Source organism: Carcharhinus amblyrhynchos, chromosome 13, assembly GCF_965287045.1.
Source record: "Carcharhinus amblyrhynchos chromosome 13, sCarAmb.v2.hapA, whole genome shotgun sequence".
Taxonomy (NCBI): Eukaryota; Metazoa; Chordata; class Chondrichthyes; order Carcharhiniformes; family Carcharhinidae; genus Carcharhinus; species Carcharhinus amblyrhynchos.
Window position 1 is genome coordinate 29,760,633 of NC_137336.1, and position 25,503 is coordinate 29,786,135.

Genomic DNA, 25,503 nt, shown 5'->3' on the forward strand with positions numbered 1-25,503 from the left:
AACCCAGGTCCCTGGCACTGTGAGGTGGCAGTGCTAACTATCGTGGCACCGTGCTGCCCCAATGTAACGCATCTGAAGGAAATTCTGTAATTTCCAAGTTAGCAAGTTGAGGGGCAAGAGCCTCCAATGGTATTTCCAATACGCACAGAATAGACTCTGCATGAAAGATACTCTTGTTTCAATCCATCCACTTTCTCCTGGTGTTGTATTTTAAACAGCAACTCATCTTAATCAAAAAGACATACCATCGCTTATATGTAAAAGACAGATGTGCCACCACAGTCCAACAATTTATTAAACAAATGACAAACTCCATTTTATCATAACTCTTAACAACCATTTGTGGTGATTAGCTGCAATGTAAACAAAATACAGTTTTGTAGCACCATTTGTTTTCAATGAGTTACTTTGGTGCACATCAATGTACCACAACAGAGTTACAAAATGTATCTCTCATCGCTCCCAGCTTAAGATTTAAAAACGTCCACACTGGCAACCTCGGACCACGAGCAATCGTTTTGTCTTTTTCTGATGCAAATTAAAAACTACAAAATATATACTAAATTACAATGAATTCTAGTGACTTTCTGATAACAGTGCATAATCCATTTTCGAGCCAAATGTCAGTGCCATTGGAAAATTAAGAAACAAATGCTAAGTAAAAGATTCCTTTGAATCGCCTGCCCTTTGCCATTTTGATAACTTTACTAAAAAAAGTGGGGTGTGTCACAACGTCAAGGGATTCTTCATGTGGTGCCGACATCTTTAATTGGCGTCCAGCTTTGCCATCTCCTGGACATAAATCCCTATACTTTCACTATCAAAAAGAACAAAGTAGACAGTTTTGATTGAGGACGACATTGTAGAAACAAAGTAGCTGGAAATGGCCTTCAGGATGAGCTGTGCAGCACTCTGCTTGGGAAACCCATTTCTGTGAAGGAATTAACAACTGGTTAGCACCGTACCATTGGGGCACGTACAAAACTATGGAATGTGGGTTGGCATTGAGCCTTTTCCTTGCACAACACAATCTGTCTCATCAGAAAAATCCACGAGAGGGAACTTCCAGGCATTAAACACAATATTGGACAGGATTCCTCGCACGAGCGAGACTGGGAATTCCTGCCCGAGGTCAACGGAGATTTCCGTTGCCGGCCCTCCCCCACGCCAATTCCGTGGCGGGTGAGATGGTAGAGTTCCAGCCAATATTTTTCTGAGCACAGATGGGACTTCATGCTCACAGCTCACACTATTCATCTCACGATAAATCATTCTGAGCTGCAGAGTATTTGAATCAAATCTGGGCACAGACGGAAGAATAGTTACAGTGAAGTTTTCTGAAGATACCAAATTTTAGGAAAGGAAGAGTAGAGAAGACTACATGAGGTCTGGAACAGGATACTGGCAGAGTGGGCAGAGACACTATATTTTGGGGAAGTTAAGGATAAGGGAGGTGGGTGTGAATTTGGTCTACACCAACAACAAAGAATCAGTAGAGTGAATTGGCAGTCAATTTTTCACCACATCTGATCATCTTCCACTAAAGTTCAAAAAACAAGAATTCAAACTATTCTTTGGAGAATTAATTCATAATCCCTTGCTTTGAAATAGTTATCTTAGCAATAATTTCTAGCATCAGCACTCCACTGTGGGTAAATTAGTTTCCTCTCCTGTATAGGTTTTATGATTTCTGGTGGATATTTGTTCCCTCATTTTTTTTTAAAAAGTGTTGATCAATAGGAACAAATTCTCACAAGCTGTCGCGTGTATCTAAAGAAAAAAACTGGAAAAGCGCAGCTTTTCTTCCTTCTTAATGTCTAACTACCCACTATACGGCCTTCAAAAGTGTCCAGCAGAGTTTGTGCGCAATCAGCCAGTGTCTGTAGCTAACGCTGTACAGTTTCACAGTCTAATTTCTCACGGCAGTGCTGAACATGGGCAACAGTGAATCGATCCCCCCACCGGCTTTCATTCCCACCCAATAATGAAATCAATAGAGAAATTGAGTGTGATGTGAAGTATTTGTCTGGGATGTAATGTTGACCGTCTTTTTTGTTGTCCAGTGTGAATGTTCAAACTTTTTAAGGTCATAGGCTATAGATAATGAGACTCCTAATTAACAGGCATTTCTGTTGGGAAAGGGTTTCTCGGTCTGAGAAATTTGCATGGGCCAATTAATTAAAATACATTTGACTCATAAAAATGAGTCTACAATTGTGACATGATGGGCAGGAAATGCAACACACACCATTCGTGTTATATTAATAATAAGTTGATATATGGGAGACTTGAATTTTATAAAAATTAACATTGTATAGGTATATTGCACCTTGTATGCTATAAATCAGCAGCATTTTAGCAAACTTGGTTCATTCCTCTTTTTAAAGAATACAGCATTGCATTTTGAATGATGAAGTAACGTTCCATACCTGCCACTACCAATTGAAGGAAAGGCAATAGATTTCAGCTTCTTCTCATCTGCCAGTGCCAGGCAATTCTTCACTGTTTTCTCCAGGAGCTCTTCACACTTGTCCGACCCCCAGCCAGGGCTATTGCAATGGATAACGAATTTGGCTGGCAGCCCGTGGCCTGAACTGAGCACAGCTAGTAAACAAGAACCATGAAGTATATTTAAACAGAGGTGCGATACTTTTAATCAATTTAGTACATCCTCTTTCTCACCCTGACTTTCCAGGCTTAAAGTCGAGTAAAGAAAAATTGCAGAGACTAACCCCGGTGATACATGCAAGTAGGGTGATCCTTGGGTACCAAGGATCACCCTACTTGCATCATTTATGTGTCCTGAGTTATTTTTCAGAGAACCCCTACAATGCAGAATGAGCCCACACCAATAACAGACCTATAACTCCACATATTTACCCTTCCAATGCCCCTGGCATTAAGGGGCAATTTAGCATGGTCAATGCACCTAACCAACACATCTTTGGGCTGTGGGAGGAAACTGGAGCACTCAAAGGAAACCCACGCAGACACGTGGAGAACATGCAAATTCCTCAAAGACAGTCACCCAAGGCCGGAATTGAACTTGGGTCTCTGGCACTGTGAGGCATCAAAAGTAACCACCATGCCACCCTTTGCTAAGTTAGTTGATTTCTGTCACGCAGCAATGAGGATATCGCAAATGGCTCCAGTGCCCTCATGCTACAGAGAAGGCATGACAAGTTAGTCAAGTTGGAGTGCCTGGCTACTGTCAGAATGCATGTGTGCACAGATGGTGGGTAAGGGTGGGACTTGTCTCAGCCAGCCATCAAAAAAGCTTACCAAATTCACTTGTCTAGGTTTACACATGAAGGAAAGTCATTTAGACAAGACACTACAACACTGCCAGTGCTGTACTCCAGCCTAAACCCATAGCTTAAAGAAAGGGGACATGAGGCTGGCCAAAAAAAAACCCTATTTTAGTTTGATTTAGTTGTTGCATATTTGAAACTGATGGGGGGAGGGGCGGGGGAGGAGGGAGAGGGCGGGGAGACAAAGCTCAAAATAGTGCAGATTGTGCAACACCAATCCATTAAATCTGATGATTGAAGAGATATTAATATTTTAACAGCAAAATGGTTCAAACTGCAGCACCCATGTTTGATGTAGTAAGGAGGCAGAATGTGTGACGATGTCTATGATTGCCACATCACTGAGATCTCAACTCCAACATCTCTTGCAACAAAATTCAAGGTGGAAGAGGAAAATGGAATTGCAATAGCTTGGCTGCTCCTGCATGCTCCAAACAGTCAGTTCAACCAGTATGGTTCCATCTAAGCCTGGAATCACGCAGTTTGATTACTTTGGTACTGTAAAATCCTATTCTATTGTCATTGTCCTCACAAAATATTGCCACCAGTCACAGGTCAGTCAAGTTAATATTTTGCCTAGAGTAGCTCAGTTGGCTAGATGATGAGTGTAGGGTTCAGAATAATGCCAACAGTGTGAGTTCAATTCTTGTACTGACTGAGGGAGGCTTCAGACCAGCCCACATCCAAGATTGGAAGCCACTGACAAAAGTTGTTAAGAAAATGGCTCAGGATGAGCCGTCATTGGACAATGTGCCAGGGCAGCACAGTGGTTAGCACTGCTGAGTCCCAGCGCCAGGATCCCGGGTTCAGATCCAGGCTTGGGTCACTGTCTATGTGGAGTTTGCACATTCTTCCCGTGTCTGCGTGGGTTTCCTCCACGTGCTCCAGTTTCCTCTCATAGTCCAAACATGTGCGGGTTAGGTGGACTAGCCATGCTAATTTGCCCCTTAGTGTTAGGGGGACTAGCTAGGGTAAATGCATTAGGTTAGGGCCTGGGTGGGATTGTGGTTGGTGCACAACCACAATCTTGATGAGCCAAATGGCCTCCTTCTGCACCGTAGGATTCTATTACCTGCCTTTGGGTAGAGCACATATATGCAATAACATGCAGCATGGTGCATTTCTTATACATAACTGAATTTCATTCTACGGATTTTTTTTGAACGAAAAAATGTATTTTCTCTACAACGAGCATTAAGTGATTATACCTCCCGCTGTGTCCAAAGGACCATTCTTCTTGCGCAGTTCATTTACAGCCTCTGTAAACTCCTTGCCGCCCTTCTTCTCCAAAGCATTTCCTAAAAGTTGAAGTTAGAATTTACAACTGTGGTACTGGAGAGACAAGAGTAAATACTGTACACAGGTGCATTATCAAAGTTGTAATGATTTGAGGAAAATAACCATGCACTGGAGTTTGTCAGCTAAAGAGAACCTTCTGGAAATGCAGTTAAGGGCATGTCACAGCGCACTTATTTTCTGCAAATTTACTAGGCAGCAATCAATAAATAAAAAGGCAAAATACAGTGGATGCTGGAATCTGAAACAAAAACAGAAAATGCTGGAGAAAGTCAGCAGGTCTGGCAGCATCTGTGGAGAGAGAATAGAGCCAATGTTTTGAGTCTGGTCATAAACTTTGGCTCTATTCTTTATTCAAAGAGACTTGCTGAGTTTCTCCAGTATTTTCCGAATCCATAAACATACTCTACCAATAATTGTGGGGCATCAAATATCCTATATGGAGGGGTTAGTGGATGATTCAAATTAAATATTAAGTTAATGTGTTACATCACATCTTTTAAAAGTTGACTACACATCAATTGACATCTTGACTACATATCTAGAAAATAATACCAGTATATCATTGTTTAAAAAGTGAAGGAAGAAAGCTCATCCCATGGTGAATGACTATCTAATCAACATGTGATCATCCATTTGCAATCTGCACTTTCCAGCATTTTGTGGAATTAAGATTTTATGTATGGGATTTTCCAACTATTTATGCGGATAGGATTTTCCACTCCTTCCAATGGCGACTTCCCTCTGCGGTTCCTCAGTGATGGAGGGTGTAAACAACAAGAAACATCGTTGAAAGAGGCAGGACTAGAAGATCCCGCCACTGGCCAATAGGTGTTGGCTCAAAAACGCCACAGGGGGTAAAAATCCCACACAGTTTGTGCATATGAGGTCTTAGATTTTATGGCCAACATATTTTACAAATTCGTTCTCAAGATTAGGCCCTAACAGGATCTTGTATTGGCTTCATTTTAAGCAGAGTCAAGTTGCAATGTTTATGGATAACTAATTCCTAGGCAGTTAATCTTGTATGAATTAGAATTTAACTGAAAATAACTTTGAATTTTAGGAATTCATATTCTTTAAAAAGATTCTCTGGAAAACACTGCAATATGTAGATACACTGCAATCTGTAGAATTTGTCCATTGTTTTGTTTAATGAGCATCTGTTTTATGTAGAAACTTGCTTCACCAGACAAATCTGCAAAGGATGCTCTACTCTGTACCAATTACAGGCTGTGCTACAACTTCAAAAGGCTCAATCTTTAAAAGGCCACAATGAGCAGTTTTTTAAACTTACTGCTGGAGTATCAGTCAGTCATTCGGATCAGATGGCCATGATAGAAATTGGATAATTTCCATTCCGTTTAAGGAAAAAGAAAATCGATGACAGGCACTCAACTCGAAAAACCAGTTTTATGCTCCAGTGTAGGTTGAAAATGACCTCCCACAATTTTTATATCACTAACCTTACTGTCTTTGACGAAATAAGATTAGGAAATTCTGTGCTAAGATAGGAGTGTCAATATTCACTATGTCACCTAACGAACAATCCCAAGCCAAACATAATGTGGGTTCAACAGAGAATAAGTCTTTCTCAGTCTACAGTAACTCAATGACATATCAGAATTATGACCTTAAAAAGGTTCCAACTACTCTAAATCAAACTTAACTGATGGTAAAATAGCTCCAGACACCCCACCCAAACACCAGATTTAATTATAATGTTTTAATAAGAAGATGGACTAGGAGAGCTTCAGTTGCACTTTGTTCGTATAACTGAGAGAGTCCAACAACAGCTTCAACATGGAAAAATCTCCCAAAGTGCTTGATAGAAGTGTATTCACTTTTGGGGGTGGAGCAACTTCAAAGGCATGAGAATGGATAAATTTGCAACAGAAACTGGCGCCAAAACTGCAACAGAACAATGCGCTGCAGTTAAAGGAATAGTCAAGGAACACTACCATGAGGCAGGAAATATAGAGCAAACAAATCCAAGCTCCCTGAATGATGAAAGAGATGGAGATTAAGACGAAGCAGATGAAGGGTACATATGATGATGGCAGGTTGATAACACAATTGAGAACCAGGCCGAATATAGAGGTTCAGAGGTTGAGTGAAAGCAAGAGAAGCGAAGAGGGAGAATTAAGAAGCTAACATAAAAGGGGAATCTAAAAATCTATAGGCTTATAAACAGTGAAAGGGTAGCGAAAGGAGGAGTGGGGGCAATTAGGGACTTAAAAAGGGATTATGCATTAAGGCAGAAGAAATAGCTGAGGCATCAGATGAATGTTTCCCATCTGTCATTTTCAAGGAAAAAAGTAGTGCCCAAGACATAGTGAAAGAGGAGGTTGCTGAGACACTGGATGGGCTTCAAGTGAATAAGGGGAGATATAAGATAGACTTGCTGTACTTGTTCCTAAGTCACCAGGAGCAGGTGAGGGGCATTCAGGAATAAGAAGAAGGAGAGCCATTAGTCATAACCTGCCAATCCCCCTGTGATAGAGGGGTGCTAACAGAGAACTGGAGAATTGCAAATGTTACGTCCTTCTTATAAAAAAGGGTGCAAGGATAAGTTCACCAGTCAGTTTAACCACGAAGGTTCAAAAGCATGTGGAAATGATAATTCCATACAACATTAAGGCTCATTTAGATGAAGATTGATAAATTAAAGAAAGCCAACATGGTTTTGTTGAAGGAAAATTGTGTTGAACAACTTGCTTGAGTTTCCTGATAACGTATCAGAATTATGAAAAAGGTTTTGTTTTCATTCTTTCATGGGATGAGTATTGCTGTCCATTCTGAAATGCCCTTGTAAAAGTGGTGTAGAATCACCATCTTGAACCACTGCAGTCCATGTGGTGTGGGTAAGCCCATGGTGCTGTTAAGAGGGGACTTTCAGGATTTTGACCCACTGACAGTGAAGGAATGGCGATAATATTTACCAGTCAGGATGATGTATGGTTTGGAGAAGAACATTCAGTGATGTTTCCATGCTTCTATTACCTTAGTACTCTTAAGTGGTAGAGGTTGCAGATTTGGAAGGTGCTGTCTTGGTGAGCCTTGGTGAATTGCTGCAATCCATCTTATACATGATACACTGTACTGCCAATGTGCATTGGTGATGAAGGGAGTGAATACTTAAGGAGGTGGATTGGGTGCTGATCAAATGGGTTGCTTTGTTCTGGATGGCATTGAGGTTCCTGAGTGTCATTAAAGCCATGTTCATCCATGCAAGAGGAGAGTATTCCATCATATTCCTGACTTGTACCTTGCAGATGACAGGGTCAGGTGATTTACCCGTGGAAGAATTCACAGCCACTAACTTGCTCTTATAACTCATGTATTTATATGGTTAGTCCCGTTAAGCTTCTGGTCAATGGTGATCCCATTCTTGTTGATAGTGGGGGAGTCAGTGATTGTAATGCAATTGAATATCGAGAGGAGATATTTATTCTTTGTTGGAAATGGCCTTTGTTGGCATGTGCCAGCACTGTGGTTGATATGGTGGACGTGCACTTCCAAAAGGTATTCAATAAAGTTCCAGTGTCTGCGGAAGTTTGCACATTCTCCCCGTGATTGTGTGGGTTTTCTCCGGGTGCTCCGGTTTCCTCCCACATCCCAAAAAACATGCTCTTAGGCTGACTGGTGTAACAAATTGTCCCTAAATTAGTCTTCCCTCAATCTTCCCCAATAGGTGTCGACAGGGGTCATGGGTAGAGGAGGGCACTCATAATGTTAAAATGGTGGCGTGGGCTCGTTGGGCCAAAGGGCCTGTTTCCCGTGCTGTGTTGTTCTTTGTTCTTAGTACAGGCTTGTCAGTAAAGTTAAAAGCTCATGGAATAACAGGGCAATAGCAACATTGAAATCAAAATGGCTGTCTGACAGGAGACAAAATGCAATTGTGAATGGTTGCTTTTAGGACTGGAGGAAAATTTATAGTGGGGTTCCCCAGAAGTTGATGTTAGGATGCCTACTTTCCTTGATATATATTAATGGCCTAAACTCGGGTTCACAGGGCACATGTTCAAAATTTATGGATGTGACAGAACTTGGAATTATTATGAACTCATAGAATCATATACGAACCAGGTCCTTCAGCCCAACTTGTCCATATAACCCTTTTTTTAACCTCTAAGCTAGTTCCAATTGCTCGGATTTGGTCCATATCCCTTTATACTTATCTTACCCATATAACTCTCTAAATACTTTTTAAAAGACAAAATTGTACCTGCCTCTACTACTACCTCTGGCAGCTTGTTCCAGACACTCATCATCCTCTGTGAGGAAAATAGTGATAAACAGTCCGGTGGTGCCTTGGAAAAGGGCATCAAGACAAAAGAGATATCGGATGGGATGATCAAAAGGTTGGTCAAAGGAATAAATTTTAAGTAGAGGGCAGTGGAGGAGCTGAGACCTTTAAGGAGGAAATTGCAGAGCTCAAGGCCATGACAGCTGAAGCCATTGTTGCCAATGGTGGAGTAAAGTGGGTGCAGAATGACCAAAAATCTAGCATTAGAGGTGTGCAGAGTCCAGGCTGGAGAAAATGGGAATCGGGAGGGGTGAGGCAATGAAAGGATTTGGAAATGTTGGAAAGGTTCCACATATAACCCCATCCTCAATGATGGAGGAGCCCAGCACAGCAGTGCAAAAGATAAGGGTGAAACATTCACAACAATTTTCAGCCAAGTGCCAAATGCATGATCTATCTCAACCTCTTTCAGAGGTCTCCAGCATCACAGATGCCAATCTTCAACTAATTCGATTCACACCATGTGATATCAAGAAACGGCCTCCACTGATCTCTGGGGTAGAGAATTCCAAAGATTCCAGAGAAAAACTTCCTTACCTCTGCCTTAAATAGGTCTCAAATTTTGAAATCCTTCCTCTAATTCTATATTCTCCCATGAGTGGACGCATTCTCTCAGCATCCACAGAATCAAGTCCTCTCAGAACTTTATATATTTCAAAAAGATTAAATCTCATTCCTCTAAAATCCAATGAGCATCGGCTCAACCTGCTCAACCTTTCTGCATCAGACAACACTTCATCCCAGGAGGAATATCTATCACCTTTCCTTCCACTAACAAGATGGCATGGTTGTGGGAAGATAATGGACATGCTATCCACTGCCTGTCCATGCCATTTAACAGGCCATTTTACCTCCCAGCTCATCCCAAAGAACTGATAAAATCTAGTCAAGTTCAATGCTGTGGAGGTGGGGGTGGGGATGTCAGGGAGGTTCTAACAGGGTAAACAACAGAGAATGCTGGAACAGAGATAGTTAACTCTGAAGAAAAAGAACCAAACTTTATCTTTGCTCTTTGTGCTGAGCCTGAAAGTCTGGGATATACTGATGGAGAATCTATTATAACTGTACCTACAAACATTTTCTGTTACACCTCCTTTTATTATCTTTGGTGCTAACTGGGATTACTTGCCTTAAAGGAAGTTTACATTATGCCCTCCCTAAATGCTAACATAATGAAAATTACTCTCCAAAAAAGGTGTACCCAATCAACTTGAAAATTGAGCAGGGAGCAATTTGGAGTGTTATGTACTCACTCAGTGGAGCTACTAAGATTACTGATAGATTACAATTTAGAACTGCCATGAATGTAATTGACTACTAACTCTGGCCTCTTGGGTAATTTAGCCTCCATGGTGACAAGGCCAGGTAGAGGCATGCTATCTAGATGCGATAGTGGCTCGAAGTGCCTCTGATGAACAAGACCTACAGCAGTGTGAAATCACAGACCAATTTTTTATTCATTTGTGGAACATGGACGTCGCTGGCTGGCCAGCATTTGTATCCTATCCTTAGTTGCCCTTGAGAAGATGGTGGTGAGCTGCCTTTTTGAAATGCGGCAGTCCACATTCTGTGGGTTGATCCGCAATGCGTTAGGGAGGGAATTGCAAAATTTTGACCCAGCGACTGCAAAGGAGCAGCGATATATTTCCAACTCAGGATGGCGGGTGGCTTGGAGGGGAGCTTGCAGGCTGTGGTGTTCTCATGTATCTGTTGCCCTTGTTCTTCTAGACGGAAGTGGTTGTGGGTTTGGAAGGTGCTGTCGAAGGATCTTTGGTGAATTTCTGCGGTGCATCTTGTAGATTGTACACACTGCTTTGCTGTGCATCAGTGGTGGAGGGTGTAGATGTTTGTGGAGGGAGTGGATTGAACTATGGATGAAACAAACATCGTCAATTCTGCAGTTGCCTGTTGAGGACTTTAAGGAATGTTCGTCCTTTACATTTTTGGTATCATTGCCACGAGTGGGTTGTAGAACAATTGCACAATGGTGGAACCACATGCTGAAGTTCAGAGTTTGCCATGGTAATTCAAAACTGCCACATTAATAGGAATTCTGTCCCTGGAACTACGAGAACTGTGAGGAATATGAAGGGCTGAGGAAACATCAGAAAATTCAAAAATGAAGTTTAATATTCCAAGCAAATCATGACAAACTTAGTGTAAAATAAATTAACCACTATTCAAATTCCAAATACTGCATCACAACAAATCTCAATATTTCACAAGTGGCAGCCAAAACAAATTCAAAGCTACTGCTTTCTAACCGTTTGGTGGGAAACTTTAAAACTTAGACGAGCAGTAGAAAATGCTTAACATTTTTGAAAATATCTTTCCAATGATTTCACAGGCCCATTCTTATTTGAGTTCCACCCATTCAACATCATCAGTGAAGCAACTGCTATCAAGAGGATGATGCAACACCAGTCATGGTTTCAGAACTTTGCACTGAACTTTAATAAGGAACACACTTGCTCTTGTAATACTAAAGAATCTACCTTCATTGGGATATACTTGAATTATAATTTGTAGCACCTCGAGTGAATAAAACAAGCTTGTGGCTTTATTCCATAAGTACTGATTATAACACTCTGAGCACTTTGTTTTGTTAGTCAAGCAGTAAAAAAATCTTCCATTAAGCTAAAGGCATTTAAATTTAGCTTCAAAGTTTAATAAGAAAATTAAACAGAAATGCTTTTCTACATTAGGAAAGAAACATAGAGGGTGGAATTTTCCCATCCGCCACAGGAATTGTAGCGGGTGGGACAGGACCATGCAAAGGTCCATTAACCTTGGGGGTGATTTTCTGGTCTTTTAGTAAGTGCGGCTGGAAAATCCTGCCCATAGCATTAAAAGATGCATTATTATGAGCCCCATACAGTTTCAGCAGTAGACTTGAGGTGCTTAAAGGTTCAGTGGTACTTGCTTGTTGGTCAAAAGCAGAGAAAGCAAATGATAAATACAGTTTTGCAGTGTGACCTCATTTAATGTGTATATCTGTCAAATGAAATTCAAATTTAAGTTTAATGAGGTTCTCCACCAAATTACATTTTGTTTAAATGTCGAGGACCATGTTTAAAAACAGACATTTGTGGTTCTGCAATGTTAGTATGGGTATGAGTACTACACACCATCACCCATCCCTCACAAATGTGAGCCTGCACGGTTCTCTGAAAATTGCATGTCTGCCTATCAAACCTGCCCATCAGAAATGATAAAAGAACCAGTTCTTTGCCATAGACTAAAAACAGAGCATGCTGGAAAAACTCAGCAGGTCTGGCAGCATCTGTAGGGAGGGAGAACAGAGTTGACGTTTCAAATCCATTGACTCTTCCTCAGAACCAAAGAGAGGAAAAATGTTTTAGATATTAAACTGTAGCTGGGAGAGGTTTCAACAGGATGTAAAAGCTTTAACAACCAGAGATAAATGGCCTGGTGTGGGGGATGGGGAATTGGGGGGAAAACAAGTTTTTGCATTGAGACAATAGTTGTATGGGATATTAAAAAAGAGTTCAAGATGGAGGAGAAAGATCACAGTCGAAAGTTGTTGAACTCAATGCTGCATTCTGAGGACTGTAGAATGCCTAATCGGAAGATGAAGTGCTGCTCCTCCAGCTTGCGTTGGGCTTCATTGGAAATGTGGTCATGCGCGGCTACAATGTAATACCCAAAACATCATCCCTTCTTTTAGTTCTGATGAAGGGTTAAACAAACTCGGAAACGTTAACTCTCTTTTCTCTCCAGACAGATGCTGCCAGACTTGCTGAGATTTTCCACCATTCTCTGGTTTTGTTTCGGATTCCAGCACCCACAATCTCTTGTTTATTTCATTCTTTGCCATCGTGGATTAAAAAATTATATTGATTTTCCAATGAGTCTTGGAGACACATCCAATGAAACATTCATTTTGCAAGCATTCACATTGTGGCACAACATACTGAAGTCCCAACTTGCTCTGGTAGGAGGTGGTAGCCTTCTTGATCATGTCTGGAATTCTGTATATGCTAAAATTCTAACTTTGTTTTATTTGTCGATATGGTGAAGGGCCAAGCAGACACCAGCTCCTCCAAAGGAGGGAGGGAAACAATACATCAGAGAATCTTCTCACACCGAGTTCCAGCACAGGACTGGAAATGGGTCAACTGGGCATTTGTCCTCTTTACTGGAATAGAGAAATCCAAACAAGAAACAAAAGAGGAAATACCTCATATGTGGAAGAACAGCACTGAAAACAGTTTAAACCATGTTGAATGAAAACAATGCAGGAAAAAAAAACTAAAAATTTTTAAATGACTTCCGTTATTGTTCTCAGGAAAAATTCCAAGACATAATGGCAATTTCTGCTCGCTCGATGTTTGCACAGCCCACTTCTTTAATTTATTCTTTCACAGTTTCCCTGTTTATCAGCCTCTTCATCGCTCTTCGGCAGCTCCTCGTGTCAAGGATGATTCTTGCAGATGGTGGGTAGAAGTGAGATCGCAGTGTTGGCTACGGGTTCGCAATGGCTTTTGAGCTCTCGCTAAACAGGCTCTCCCAGAGTGAGGATATTGGTTGTCAGTGGTTGAGGTGGTAGTTAGGTTATTAGCTCAAGCAGCTGCCTCGTTCTGTCTTTGTCCTTGTTCTATCCCAGTGCCCACTTTTCTTGGCTGGAAGGTCTTGATGTTATTTTCAAAGATGGAATGATATTTTGATTGTGATTGGGCACCTACTTCTCATGTGGTGATGTTAACGGAGGTATGGAGATTGCCTTTGAAACATTTCCTTTGGCCCTGGCATACAGCACCTCTTTAGGCAATCTTGACTTGGATATTTTATCAACATGACCCATCTATCTCAGTTAATACCTTTATATTTGACAAGTCTGTGTCTCAGAGGACGCTGCGGTTTGTTCTTTTATTCTCTCATTTAATTTGCAAGATATTTTTAAGACGGTATTAATGATGTCGTTCGCAGGCAACTCTAAGTTGTCAAAGTTTCAGTAATGCTGAGAAGCATAGGGAGCCTCTCTGTGCAATAGGCTGAGTTCGGTACTGGGTCTGATGTTTCCAATTTCAAAAAATTGAGTACACAATTAGCATAGGCTGAATGAACACTCAGGATTCTGTGATGCACACCCCTTGACAGGTTTTTCTGAGATAACTAGCTTCCAAGAGAATTGAGGAACATTTTCCAACACCTCAAAAGTGGGGGCTGTATTGAAACACTCCTTCTGCTATCACACGCCTGGGGGATAGCAGTGTGGAAACCAGTCCCATGCTTCAGAGGCAGATCTCAGAAGGCTTCTGGATATAGTTTGGCTTCCAGGGCTCGCAGCACCAGATGATGCAGATGCTTCTGGAGCTCACTCCAGCTGTCCCTCCATCCCATAAAGTGTTGCATAAGCATCCCAAGGGAGGAGAAAACACTGGAGGCCATCCCAGGTCTTCCATCCAGGAGACTCTGGCAGTCACCAGCCCTTCTGAAATCCCCTTCCTGACATAGGTGTATCTCAAGGGCAGTAGGCTGAATAGGTTGGCACAGCAACATCCATGACACCTGAAAGATAAGGGGCCCTCAAGGTCCCAGCCCTGCAGAAGATGCCCACTAATGGTATCAAAGATCATGGAGCGTGGGACAACAGACCACTTCCACCTCTGATATGGCAGACACCAACCCTCCTGATCAGAACATGTGGTGGCAATCGGGGCCTCCCTGAATTTCCTGATATTCTGAACCCTTGCTGCTATCTGTCCTCTATCCTTGGGCCCTCCTCTGGCTCTCTCTCCATACATCCCTTTTCCGCCTCCTCTCTCAAAGAACACGCATCATCCTCCTCCTTGTCCTCCGGGATATTGGCCTGCCGTTGTGCAAGGCACAGCAGACCACCACGATGTGTGACATCCTTTGGAAGCCATATTGAACAGGACTGCCAGAGCGATCCAGGCAGCTGACCCTGCATCTTTAGCATGCCAATGAATTGCTCAATAACAGACCAGCTGGCAGCATGGGTTTCATTGTAGCAGATCTCCACCTTGGTCTCGGGCCTCTGCATTGACGTCATCAACCAGTGGGTAGCTCTTGTCCCCCAGATGCCTGGGGTAGTCCTCAAAGAGCCCGCGGATATCCAAGTGCCCCAGGAGGAAGCTGTCGTGCTATCATACTGAATGCACCTCTGCAGTCAGTCATGAACTGTGACTTGTCGCCGATAGAAAGTCAGTCGTTGACCCCCTCCAAGCCCTCAGGATGTCTGTATCTATTTCTCTCTCTGAGTGACATACAGCCAGCCTCTTGTGCTGGCATGTTTCAGTTACGGGTGGCCCACCTGCCCAGATACAAAACCCTGGCACACCTGGCTACTGGCAGCAGCATGTGGCAGATTGGGCTAAGCTCTTTGACGCTGATGTAGACAATAAGGGTGACTGTGAGATGGCTCTTTTTGGGAAATGCTTACAGTATTTCCGGGTGTAGCCACCTGGAAGACTGCAGGAGTAGCCTGCAGTTCAGGCAGAAGAAAGAACCCCACCTAACTTCCATGTGGGCAGCACAGTGGCTGTGGACTGCACGGTGGCACAGTAGTTAGCACTGCTGTTTCACAGCACCTGGAACTCGGGTTCGATTCCCGGCTTGGGTGACTGAGTGTGTGGAGTTTACACGTTTCTCCTGTGTCTGCATGGGTTTCCTCTGGGTGTTCCAGTTTCCTCCTACAGTCTAAAGACGCGCTGATTAGGTGCATTGGCCATGCTAAACTCTCCTTCAGTGTGCCCGAACAGACACCGGAGTGTGGCAGCTAGAGATTTTCACAGTAACTTCATTGCAGTGTTAATATAAGGCTACTTGTGACTGATAAATAAACTTCACTCTGCAACAGACATTACTGTGCTCATTGTAGGAAGCACTTCAGAGTTTGTGCAGTTTGAAGAGCTGTGTTGACAAGCTCCCTTGATTGAGGCAATTGCTGCCAGACCTGGTGCTCGTAATGGTTACTGGGGCTTGGGATGGAATGTCAAAAATAAACCACAGGGCCTGACCTGCAGGGTAACCAGTGCCACACTGGTGGGCTTTGCAATTGGCATCAAAAGCAGTTCCTCAGGGCCTCTCAGCAGCCAGTGTGAGTTCTTGCCACACGAGTCCCAAATCAGCATTGGGCCCCGACCTACGGACTTCCCATGCCCACAAGTACCCCAAGCCCCTGCACCCTTGAATGCCCGCACCACGGCAACGGCTGACCTGCTCTTTTGCATCCTGGAGGTTAGCGCTAAATGGTACTCACCTCCTTGCTCATCTTCACAATCCATGGTGTTTAGACCACATCTCCAAAAGGATCAGTAGTGATTTGTGCCCACGTGACTTCCCACTGGGGGGGGGTGGTTGGGAACATTCCGGGACAGAGGATGATCATGTGTCACAGTTGCTAAACAGACTGAAATCAAATCAATCTCATGCTAATCAGCCTCATGCCCTTTCTGGGTGAGATTCAGTTTGTACCGACAGAAAGGGACCAGAGCGATTGCAAACCATTTGCGCAATGCAACCGGAAAATCATAGCCCATATTTCTACAACAGAATTGGTTGTTGTCTTAATTTGGCCTTCAGCTAATTGAGGTTGAAGAGTTTACCATCAGTGTGGTAGGTTATTACCATGCCTGGGTGGGGAGGCTATCAGTATAGTAAGTTGCAGCATTGCTCCAAGAAAGATGAAAATTGTGTTGGTGCGATGTCACATCCCTACTTGATAGCTGTTGTGTCAGGGAAAGGAGCTGTAGTTGGCACCACTGTAATATTCATCACCTCTGGGTCAAAATCATGGAAATTCCTCCCCACCACCTGTGGGAATTATGCCTTCAAAAGTACTGGCGATAATTCCAGAAGGCCCAAGATCACCTTGTCCGTTGATGAATAGTGCCTGTCTTGCTGGCATCAACCACTAGTTTCAAAATTCCAAGCAGAGCACAATACTTTTCTTCCGTATGCCGGCAGCAAATTCACGCCCTCACTCAGGGATGCAGATATTCTAGCCGAGGATCCCCACCGTACGGTGCATTTCCTGACAGCTGAGGCTGAATCTTCCGGTCCTGCTGTGGTCTGCGGCGTTTTGCATGGATTGCCCACCCTGTTGCTGGGTAACCTGCTATGGAGTGGTGGGAGAGGGGTTGGTTCACCATTGGCGGGATCAGAAGATCCTACTGGTGCCAGGAATTTAAGACACATTTGTCCAGGCATGCGAATGGGAAAGGTTGAGAGGGATATGGGCCAATTGGGACCAGTTCTGTTGAGGAAACCTGATTGCCATGGACAAATTGGGCCAAAGAGGCTGTCTCCACGCTGTCTATCTCTACGACTGGAAAATCCTGTCCTCTGCATTTAACCCATGTTACACCTGACCTCGAAATGTCTAACACTGACAATGTGTGCAAAAAGCAAACCTGCTTCGTTTGCAGCCCTGATGAGCAGTAAAATAAAGTACATCCAACCATGTTAAATTTCAAACAATTTTTTTCCACAATCACTATGCATCACCATTAGCTAACACTGCCCACTACAAATCACATCTACACACAGCAATCACAGTAAAGAGACTATTTGGGCTTCTCCTGAGGCTTAAACCCTCAGTGGAAACAGTATCAAACAGCATCTTTATCAGTGCATTATTTAAAAATTGAAAAGAATGTTAATTTTTGATTCAGCTGGTATCGCACTTCCTCCTTCCAGCTATAATTGGTGAACAGGAAACTCAAGGTCTCCTAGGATTACTCCAATTTAAATGAGACATCCCAATATTAAAATAAAGCAAGCCAATTGGATACTTAAAAGTGGAAATTGGTCTGTGACTTTAGGCAGTTCTGTACCAAGGGTCAGCCCCCCCACGAGAGTTTAAACTGCACAAGATCACTCCATGCTGGGTTGATCAAGCAGACGGAGAGATTTTCATTTTAGGGTGGCACGGCAGCACAATGATTAGCACTGGTGCCCCAAAGTGCCAGGACTCGGGTTTGATTCCAGCTTCGGGTGACTGTGTGGAGTTTGCATGTCCTCCCCGTGTCTGCGTGGGCTTCCTCCGGGTACTGCGGTTTCCTCCCACACTCCAAAGATGTGCGGGTTAGGTTGATTGACCGTGATAAATCACCCTTTAGTGTCAAGGGAATTAGCAGAGTAAATTTGTGGGGTTACGGGCCTGGGTGGGTTTGTTGTCGGTGCAGGTTCGACGGGCCGAATGGCCTCCTTTCCTTCTGCATGGTAAGAATTCTGTGATTCTTCCATCAGCTGAAGCTGCACTGAAACCCAGGTTTTGGAGGCAGACAGGCATATTCCCCCACCCATTAACACCTTGATCACCAAGCAAAAGGAGAAGGGAATTTACCCCAATTGAAATAAAAACCTTGCGAGTTCGCCTGACGTTTCAATTAGCGAAAGTCAACATGTTGCTGGAAGCAGGAAGTAATCATCAAAGTAGCCAAGCAAAGTTTGCCACTGATTTGACATGCAGTCACTGCACAGAATATTTCATTACCTACTTCCCCACCAGTGTAGAGGTCGGAGTTCGTGGGGTGAACGATAACATCACTGTCAATTGTTGCAATGTCAGCCTGTACAACTTGTAACTATAACAGGCAAACAAACATACAGAGAACATCAACTGTGCTGGAAAGAAAACTGACAGACTGGAACATCGACAGTCTTTTAAGAGGGGAGTCCCTGCAAACAACAACATCAGTTTAAATCTGTATGGAGCAAGCAATTCGGAGACACTTCAGACTGAACTTAATTTGATGAACCGCTGAAATGACCTTCAAATTAAGTCAGACCCAACATTGGTCTCAAAGTCTGAATCTATTTTCCTTGCTCCTAATTATAAGCAACATAATTATCACAGTTTTATTTTAACCTTTTTCAATCATATTTTTAAAAAAGATCCTTACTCCCAAGTCAAGCAAAGTTACTTTTTTAAAAAATATCTCTTATCCCCATCAAACAATGGAGGCCAACACAAGGCTTTGCATGCATAGGGAAACGATCAAACTTAAATTTGGTTGGCAAAACTGTCATGACATTCTTTGTTTGCTGTATTACTTTGTTGATCTGTCTTGCGTTCATTTTCGAAGTTATTTTAATCGGGGAGGTCTTCTTGAAATAAAGGTGTTTTGCAAAACCTTTATTGGTCCTATCTGATTTTGTAAAGAAACAAGTACAACCAATACTCATACTGTAACTCATTGCTGGAGTAAACGCATCATCTGCTGGGTCCCCAAAGCAAAACGGTTAGTTAAGCACTTGTTGGTGAAGCAGGTGTCTCTTTAATCATTTGGAGCATGAATCATTGAAGAACATGTTTATTAATTGCACCTCTCAATGTTTTTAAATACTTTGCTTGTACAATGAGAAGGATTTTTTTTAAAGCATGGTGGAGCCCACCCACAACAACAGGTAACGGTGAACTGGGGCAAATTATGGAAAAGTGCTCACTGCCAACATGTGAAAATCACCCAGTGAGAACTAAACAATAATTAGGGCCCAACATTCAGCACCCAGAATCTGTTACACAATTTCCAAATTCCATAATACTCTCAGCCAACGTTACCTGCAAAGTCACATTTCATTTACCTAGGTCATCTTTTAGCTCAATGTCAGCACTGGTAGGATTGATAATGGCCTCCACCTCGAAGCTCGCTATGTTACTGAGTTCACTGTGAATGAGGTGTAACTGCAAGGAAAAGCATTGATACAAGAGTAACAGGGTAGAAGGGAAAAACAAAGGGGATAAAACAAGTCATAGCAGCAAAGGATAAAAGGACAGCAAGCTTTGTGGAAACACCACATTCCCAAAATAGTCTTTTTCTTTTAATCTCTCTCCAAGTTTCTCCCCTATCTCTCATTCCTGAAGCCACTTATTCCTGTACTGTGGTACAGTTCATTGTGAGATAGCAACCCTCCTAAGTGATGGCCTAGTGGTATATTGCTGGATTATTAAACAAGAAATTCATGTTCTGGGGATCCAGGTTCAAGTCCTGCCATGACAGGCGGTGGAATTTAAATCCAATAGAAAGATATGTGGAATTAAGAATCTACTGATGACTATGAAACCATTGTAGATTTTCAGAAAAATCCATCTGGTTCAGTAATGTCCTTTAGGAAAGGAAATCTGCCATCCTTACCTGGTGTGGCCTGCATGTGACTCCAGATCCACGGCAATGTGGTTGACTTTCAACTGCCCTCGGATAAATAGGAATGGACAATAAATGCTGGCCAGCCAGCGATGCCCATATCCCATGAATGGATTAAAAAAAAGCTAGTTTCAATTCTGGAACTGTTGGCGTGTATGAACCTCAAAACCTATAGTCTAATTTGGGAATTTCATTCTGCACTGCTAGTCTTCATGAGTCTTTGCACGTCTTCACCACTGGTGTAGACTAATGCATTGGTAATTTTAGATTTAAATCCAATTATCCTACAACAGTCTTTAAAATTCAAGTTACTTTGGTAAGCAGCTGGTTTGGTTTTTTGGAGGGAAAAAGGGCTTTTTTTGATTGCATGATGAAAGGACACAGAATGCAACATGTAAGGAGTTTAACACATGGCTGTTATAGAAGGGCAGAATATGACTCTGATACCCATATGCCCAGATTCCTGATCTCAGCAGCTTTGCAGTGGTAAAGCATTCAAGGATGCATCCGAAACAATCACCATACTTGCATCCCTGTTCTCATCCTTAAGTATGGGCTCTCCATGATATTCCACCTCAATCTGCCCTTGTGTCATCTCGCAACACCATGATCCCCCTTCCATGATTATTCACGCATCCGGTTCTAAATAGGAGAGTCAGGACAATCCAACAAGAAAACAGGAAACTCTGGCTTCTGCTGGCAAAAGAAGCCTGTTACACCGAGAACAGATTAAACAATTGTTTAAAGGAGACAGGACAGAACGGTGGATATGTGGCAAGCAGTCAAAGCCATCAGAGGCAAACGGCAAGGAGAGAGAAAGAAAGGCATTGCATTTAAAAACAATTGCGGGGAGTTGGGCATATGAAAAGGAAACTGCAGAAGAGGGAGAAAAGAAGGAGAGAAGAACAGAGTGGAAAAGAAAAACAGCAAGGAGTGATGGACTAGGAAAGGAGCAATTTGAAGCAGGGTTACTTGATAAATATAATTGTGTACAAACACAAGTTAAGGCATGGCTGCTTAGACAGAGTTGTCTCCCAATATTTATGTTGTGTTAGTGCTGTCATGTTTATGTAGGTAATGGAAAAGCCAAATACAAAAGCTGGAGAAAAAATGGAACCTACAGAACAGAACATGGGAACGGTGCTGGTACCAACACATTTAATCAAGGGAAAGAAATGTCTTTGGGCGGATTACCTTTTAATGACAAATAGTAAAAATGATTTCAATCTGGAGAATTCTGGAACCAGAGGTCATAGTTTCAAGGTAAGTGGTAGTAGTTGTAGCGAGAACGAGGAAGAACTTTTCTTACGCAGAGGGTATTGGATGTCTGGAATTCACTGCCTAAATTGGTGGTGGAGGCAGAGACCCTAAACCCTTTCAAAGAGTACCTGAATCTGCACCTTAAGTGCTGTAAGCTACAGGACTATGGACTGCATTCAGGAAAGGGCATCTGGGTGTCCTCAGGCTGGCATGGACAAGATGGGTCGAATGGCCTCCTTTGTTTTTCTATGGTTCTAAGAGTTAGTCACATTTCAATTAATTAATTATAAATTAAAGAGGGTCCTTTAACACTTCCCACTTAGCACCCATGGTAACCGTGATCTCTGAATACTGAAGAAGGAAAGTCGGAGGAAACAAAATAGAGCTTCCCACATCTGGTGCGATGCAGGAATGGTCTCAGGCACATGAAATGCATGGCCTGAGAGAAACAAAGGTTCACTCAAAAAGAGGGCCTTCTTATATTAAAAAAAACACAGGGCACTGCTTCCTGATAGCATTTAAGTTGGTGAGTCTAACCTTTTTCCAATCGTAGCACAAATGGGAACGTATTGAAATGAGTGGGTGACCGTTGGCTGAGCAAAGAACAACCTCTGGGAGAACGACTGCAGCCACTGTGTAAAGGCTAAGAAAGCAATCGATTTCAGTGACTTGCTAAAGGTGTAATGACAGGTTATACAAGTAGCTGTCAAATCAATATCTTCTCAAAATCTCAATCACAGTTTACTTCAGCAAGCCTTTCATTCCACGTTCGCAGCGATTATTATAACTGAAATGTGATTAACTCTTCTTCAGCACAAAAGATAAAAATTATTTTTACTGTTTGTTGTGAGAAGATAATCCTCCCAAAGAAGTTTCTTCCCCTTCATTTTTAGTTAAAATGACACGGGAGGAGGGATTTTGTTTTAATGATGAAAGCAATTACAACGAGGAGGCTATCAGAAAGGATTAAAGGGTGCACAATTAAAGATAGATTACAAAATTAGATTTTAAAAAACTAGGTCAAAGGGAGGAATCAGAGATTAGGATTTAAGTGACTTTCTCAAAGCAGTCAGGTAACTATTTCACAGGGTTCTAGTTTTGGGCCATTTTCATTCATAGATGTCACATCACTGGTTTCGCTGTAGCATTAAAGGCATTGGTGTTCACATTTCAGACAATACTAAGAGACATGGGAAATAATGCTGAGCATGAAAGGAAGTTGCGACATGGACATTAATAAGATGGTTAAATGGCCAAACAGTGGCAGATAGAATTCAATGTCAGCAATGGTCAAACGATCAGGCAGGGCACGAGGCTAGCCCATTGCACTTGGTGTGTGCTGATGCCTGTGCTGGCGGTTTGCCTAGGCTAGGGTAGAGTAAAGGATCAAGATGGTCAGTGAGGTTAAACTGAGGCTTCACCTGATGCAATTTTTCAATGCCAGCTTAGTCTTTTGACTAAGCTGAAGCGTTAGATCAAGCTCGGGAGGGGGTGCACTGACTCGTCCTGTCAGCTTGAATCTTGTTTGATCGAGCCCAAGGTGGGATGCAGATTCTTGTCTTGTCAGCTTGGATCTTGTTTGTCCCTCATGCGGGGAACATGATTGGACCTAATTTAATTGGCTTTTTTGATTAGAAATAAAGTGCCAGATAGTAACAAATTAAACCAGCCAAATGGCACTTTGAATCGGAATAAATTGAATGATGTGGAAGAACAGGGGAATTTTGCAGTTCAGGTTCTCAAGGATTGTAAAAACAACAAGCAAATAATGTCATAAATAAAGCTAATGGGATACTGAGTTTTCAGGCAAGAGGTATTGAATAAAAAAGTCAAGATGCAATGATGAATCTATATATAAAAAAAACTTAAGACCTATTAACAACTGGAGTACTGGGTGCTATTTTAAACTCCACGCATTTGGGGAAATGTTAAAGCTGTGAAAAGCACACCATAGAGGTTCACTGAGATACTGCTTGATATGCGAATGTCCAAATACAGCAACAGATTGACACATTGGGACTGTTTTAGTGAGAGCAGAGATTTTGAGATTAGGAAGCAGTGCACAAAATTACGAAACAGACTATGTGTCCAGTGGGTGAGAATTCAAAATGAGGAAATTGGTAATAATATTGAAAGTCAGAGGTTTAGAACAGAGAAGTGGAGAAAAAAAAACATGCACAGATTTTTGAGGCTGTAGAATACGATACCAGAGTTAGCAATTGAAGTAGAGATCACATCAATAACTAAGAATAGGCGATTGAAAAATAGCAGCTAAGGGATGTGAAAATAGGCCAGAACATGGGATTAAGGCCACTATTCAATGTGGAGAATGAAAACCGACACAATCTAGCTAAACCAAACAGCTCAATTCCATGTATTAATTTTTATTTAATGCTATTCATTGTTCAATATTGTTAATCTTGATCATTTAAAGCAACGTGCATGAAAAATATTCATCAAATTAATTCTATTTTTAAAGATAACAGGCTACGTGGGCAGTTAGCATGGTCCTTAGGCAATGATCTAAATGTTTTCATCCCTCTCAAATGCTCTCTGGTCAACTAGGGATGAACAATAAATGCTGGCCAGCGAGTTACGCCCGTGTGCCAAGAATGAATGAAAAAAACCCCCTGAATCTTTGTTTAGTGTTTCCCCAGGTTGTTAGGGTCAGAACCATGAAATCAGCAGGAGGGGGATCATAGAGAGTGAGCCCATTACTCACTGATCTTAGGGGGGTTCATCAGTGCCACCATACACTCAATAGCCAGTCTTTGCATCTCAAAGTTAGTGGGTGCAGGAAGAAGATATGTTCCTGCAATTAACCACAGTTAAATTCTGTGTTTGTGAAGGATTGGGCATAGCTGCAACTTTCTCATTGTCAACAGGCTGGTGGTACTCAATATCCAGACTCCTAGATTGAGAATGGATCCTTGGATGAAGTGAAAGGGGGCAACCAGTACCCACTGGACTATACAACAGCATCCAAAAGAAGAAAGAAGCTGAAATGGAGGAATACAGTTTCCATGGAGCAATATTTATCTCAAGGAGCTGAGTGGCAAGTTATATGTCTACAAAATGTTTCAGGGAAAAATGTTCGGAGGCCTCAAGACTTAATCCTTTTAAGACATCTGAGCCTTAGCCTGTATTGGAACGCAGTATTTTTAAAAACATTGGAGACCCAAATATACATGAAATGACTAGCCTAACCAGTGATTCAAGATTATAAACTTTAAGAAAAGCAAATGATTTAAGGAATCACTTCAGAGAATGGTCATTCCAAAGGTGAATTTTAACATCTCAGTGGGTGAATTTCCACAGGAACTTTCCCATTTGTCTGTCAGCTTTAGTGGGGGGTAAGATTCACAGAAAGCCCCAAAAATTGGTTACAGCGAAACCCAGCAAAATTCATTCCTCAATATCTAAATATATTTTTACTAATTCGGCAAAGTTCTTTTAAAGAGTCTAAAAAAAACTGAATGATGATTATTATGCTGACTTTTGACCAGGAAGCAGTACAGTAAGGAAATTTGTAATGTCTACGGCAACTAATTATTCTTAAGAATGTTTGAAAAGGACTTCTAAGTTCTTGTATCAATGCTGTTTGGTCCATCTTCACTTTTTTTTTCCCTTTAGGAATCCCTGAGTCGATTATCAGCCCATTGAATTGAATTATGAACGCGGCTTCCATTGGACTTGAACCTGGAGCCCCTGGTCCAAAGGTAGGGATGCTACTTTTGCTACTGAACCACAAGAGCTTCTTTGCATCAATTGTAAAGAGACCAACTGTAACTTTCTGGAAGCAGTGCCCACAGGAAGGAGATTAAGATAGATGTTGTGTGGCCAGAGGTAAAGAAGCTGCAGCACAGAAGGAACAGAGAAGGCACATTTACAAGGACCAGTGCTCGTAATAAAGTTAAAACGGACAGAAGCTGATTCAGGGTTAGAGTAGGGATGGTGACATGGAATATTCCACTGCTATGCTTCAGATTTTACAGAACTGAACAGAGCCTTCAACGAGGTTTGTTAGAGAAATCAGCTAAAGAAATCTCTGGTAACATTTGTACTACCAAGTCTGTCATGAATCTCGCTAAGGAGGTTTTGCAGGAGTATGCCATTTAGTGATGAGCATTTCCAGGCAACTCAGAAGGAGTGGAGCTACTTTTGCAGGTGACACAAGAACCAAATCCATTGA

General features: G+C 42.2%; 1 protein-coding gene across 2 annotated transcripts in view; it reads right to left on the bottom strand.

The window, feature by feature from the left end:
• Nucleotides 1-277: 277 nt before the first annotated feature.
• macroh2a1 (macroH2A.1 histone) overlaps nucleotides 278-25,503 on the bottom strand; it is a 46,768-nt gene continuing 21,542 nt past the window's right edge. The window contains exons 6-9 of one of the 2 annotated variants that reach the window (XM_080201460.1): nucleotides 18,401-18,491; nucleotides 4,520-4,609; nucleotides 2,430-2,604; nucleotides 278-931 (exon numbers count right to left, since the gene is read on the bottom strand). In XM_080201460.1, the coding sequence (XP_080057586.1) occupies nucleotides 766-931; nucleotides 2,430-2,604; nucleotides 4,520-4,609; nucleotides 18,401-18,491 (522 nt within the window). In that variant the 3' untranslated portion in view covers nucleotides 278-765. Of the gene's footprint in view, nucleotides 932-2,429; nucleotides 2,605-4,519; nucleotides 4,610-18,400; nucleotides 18,492-19,491; nucleotides 19,592-25,503 lie in introns of both variants that reach the window. The other variant, XM_080201459.1, reaches the window with a different exon arrangement.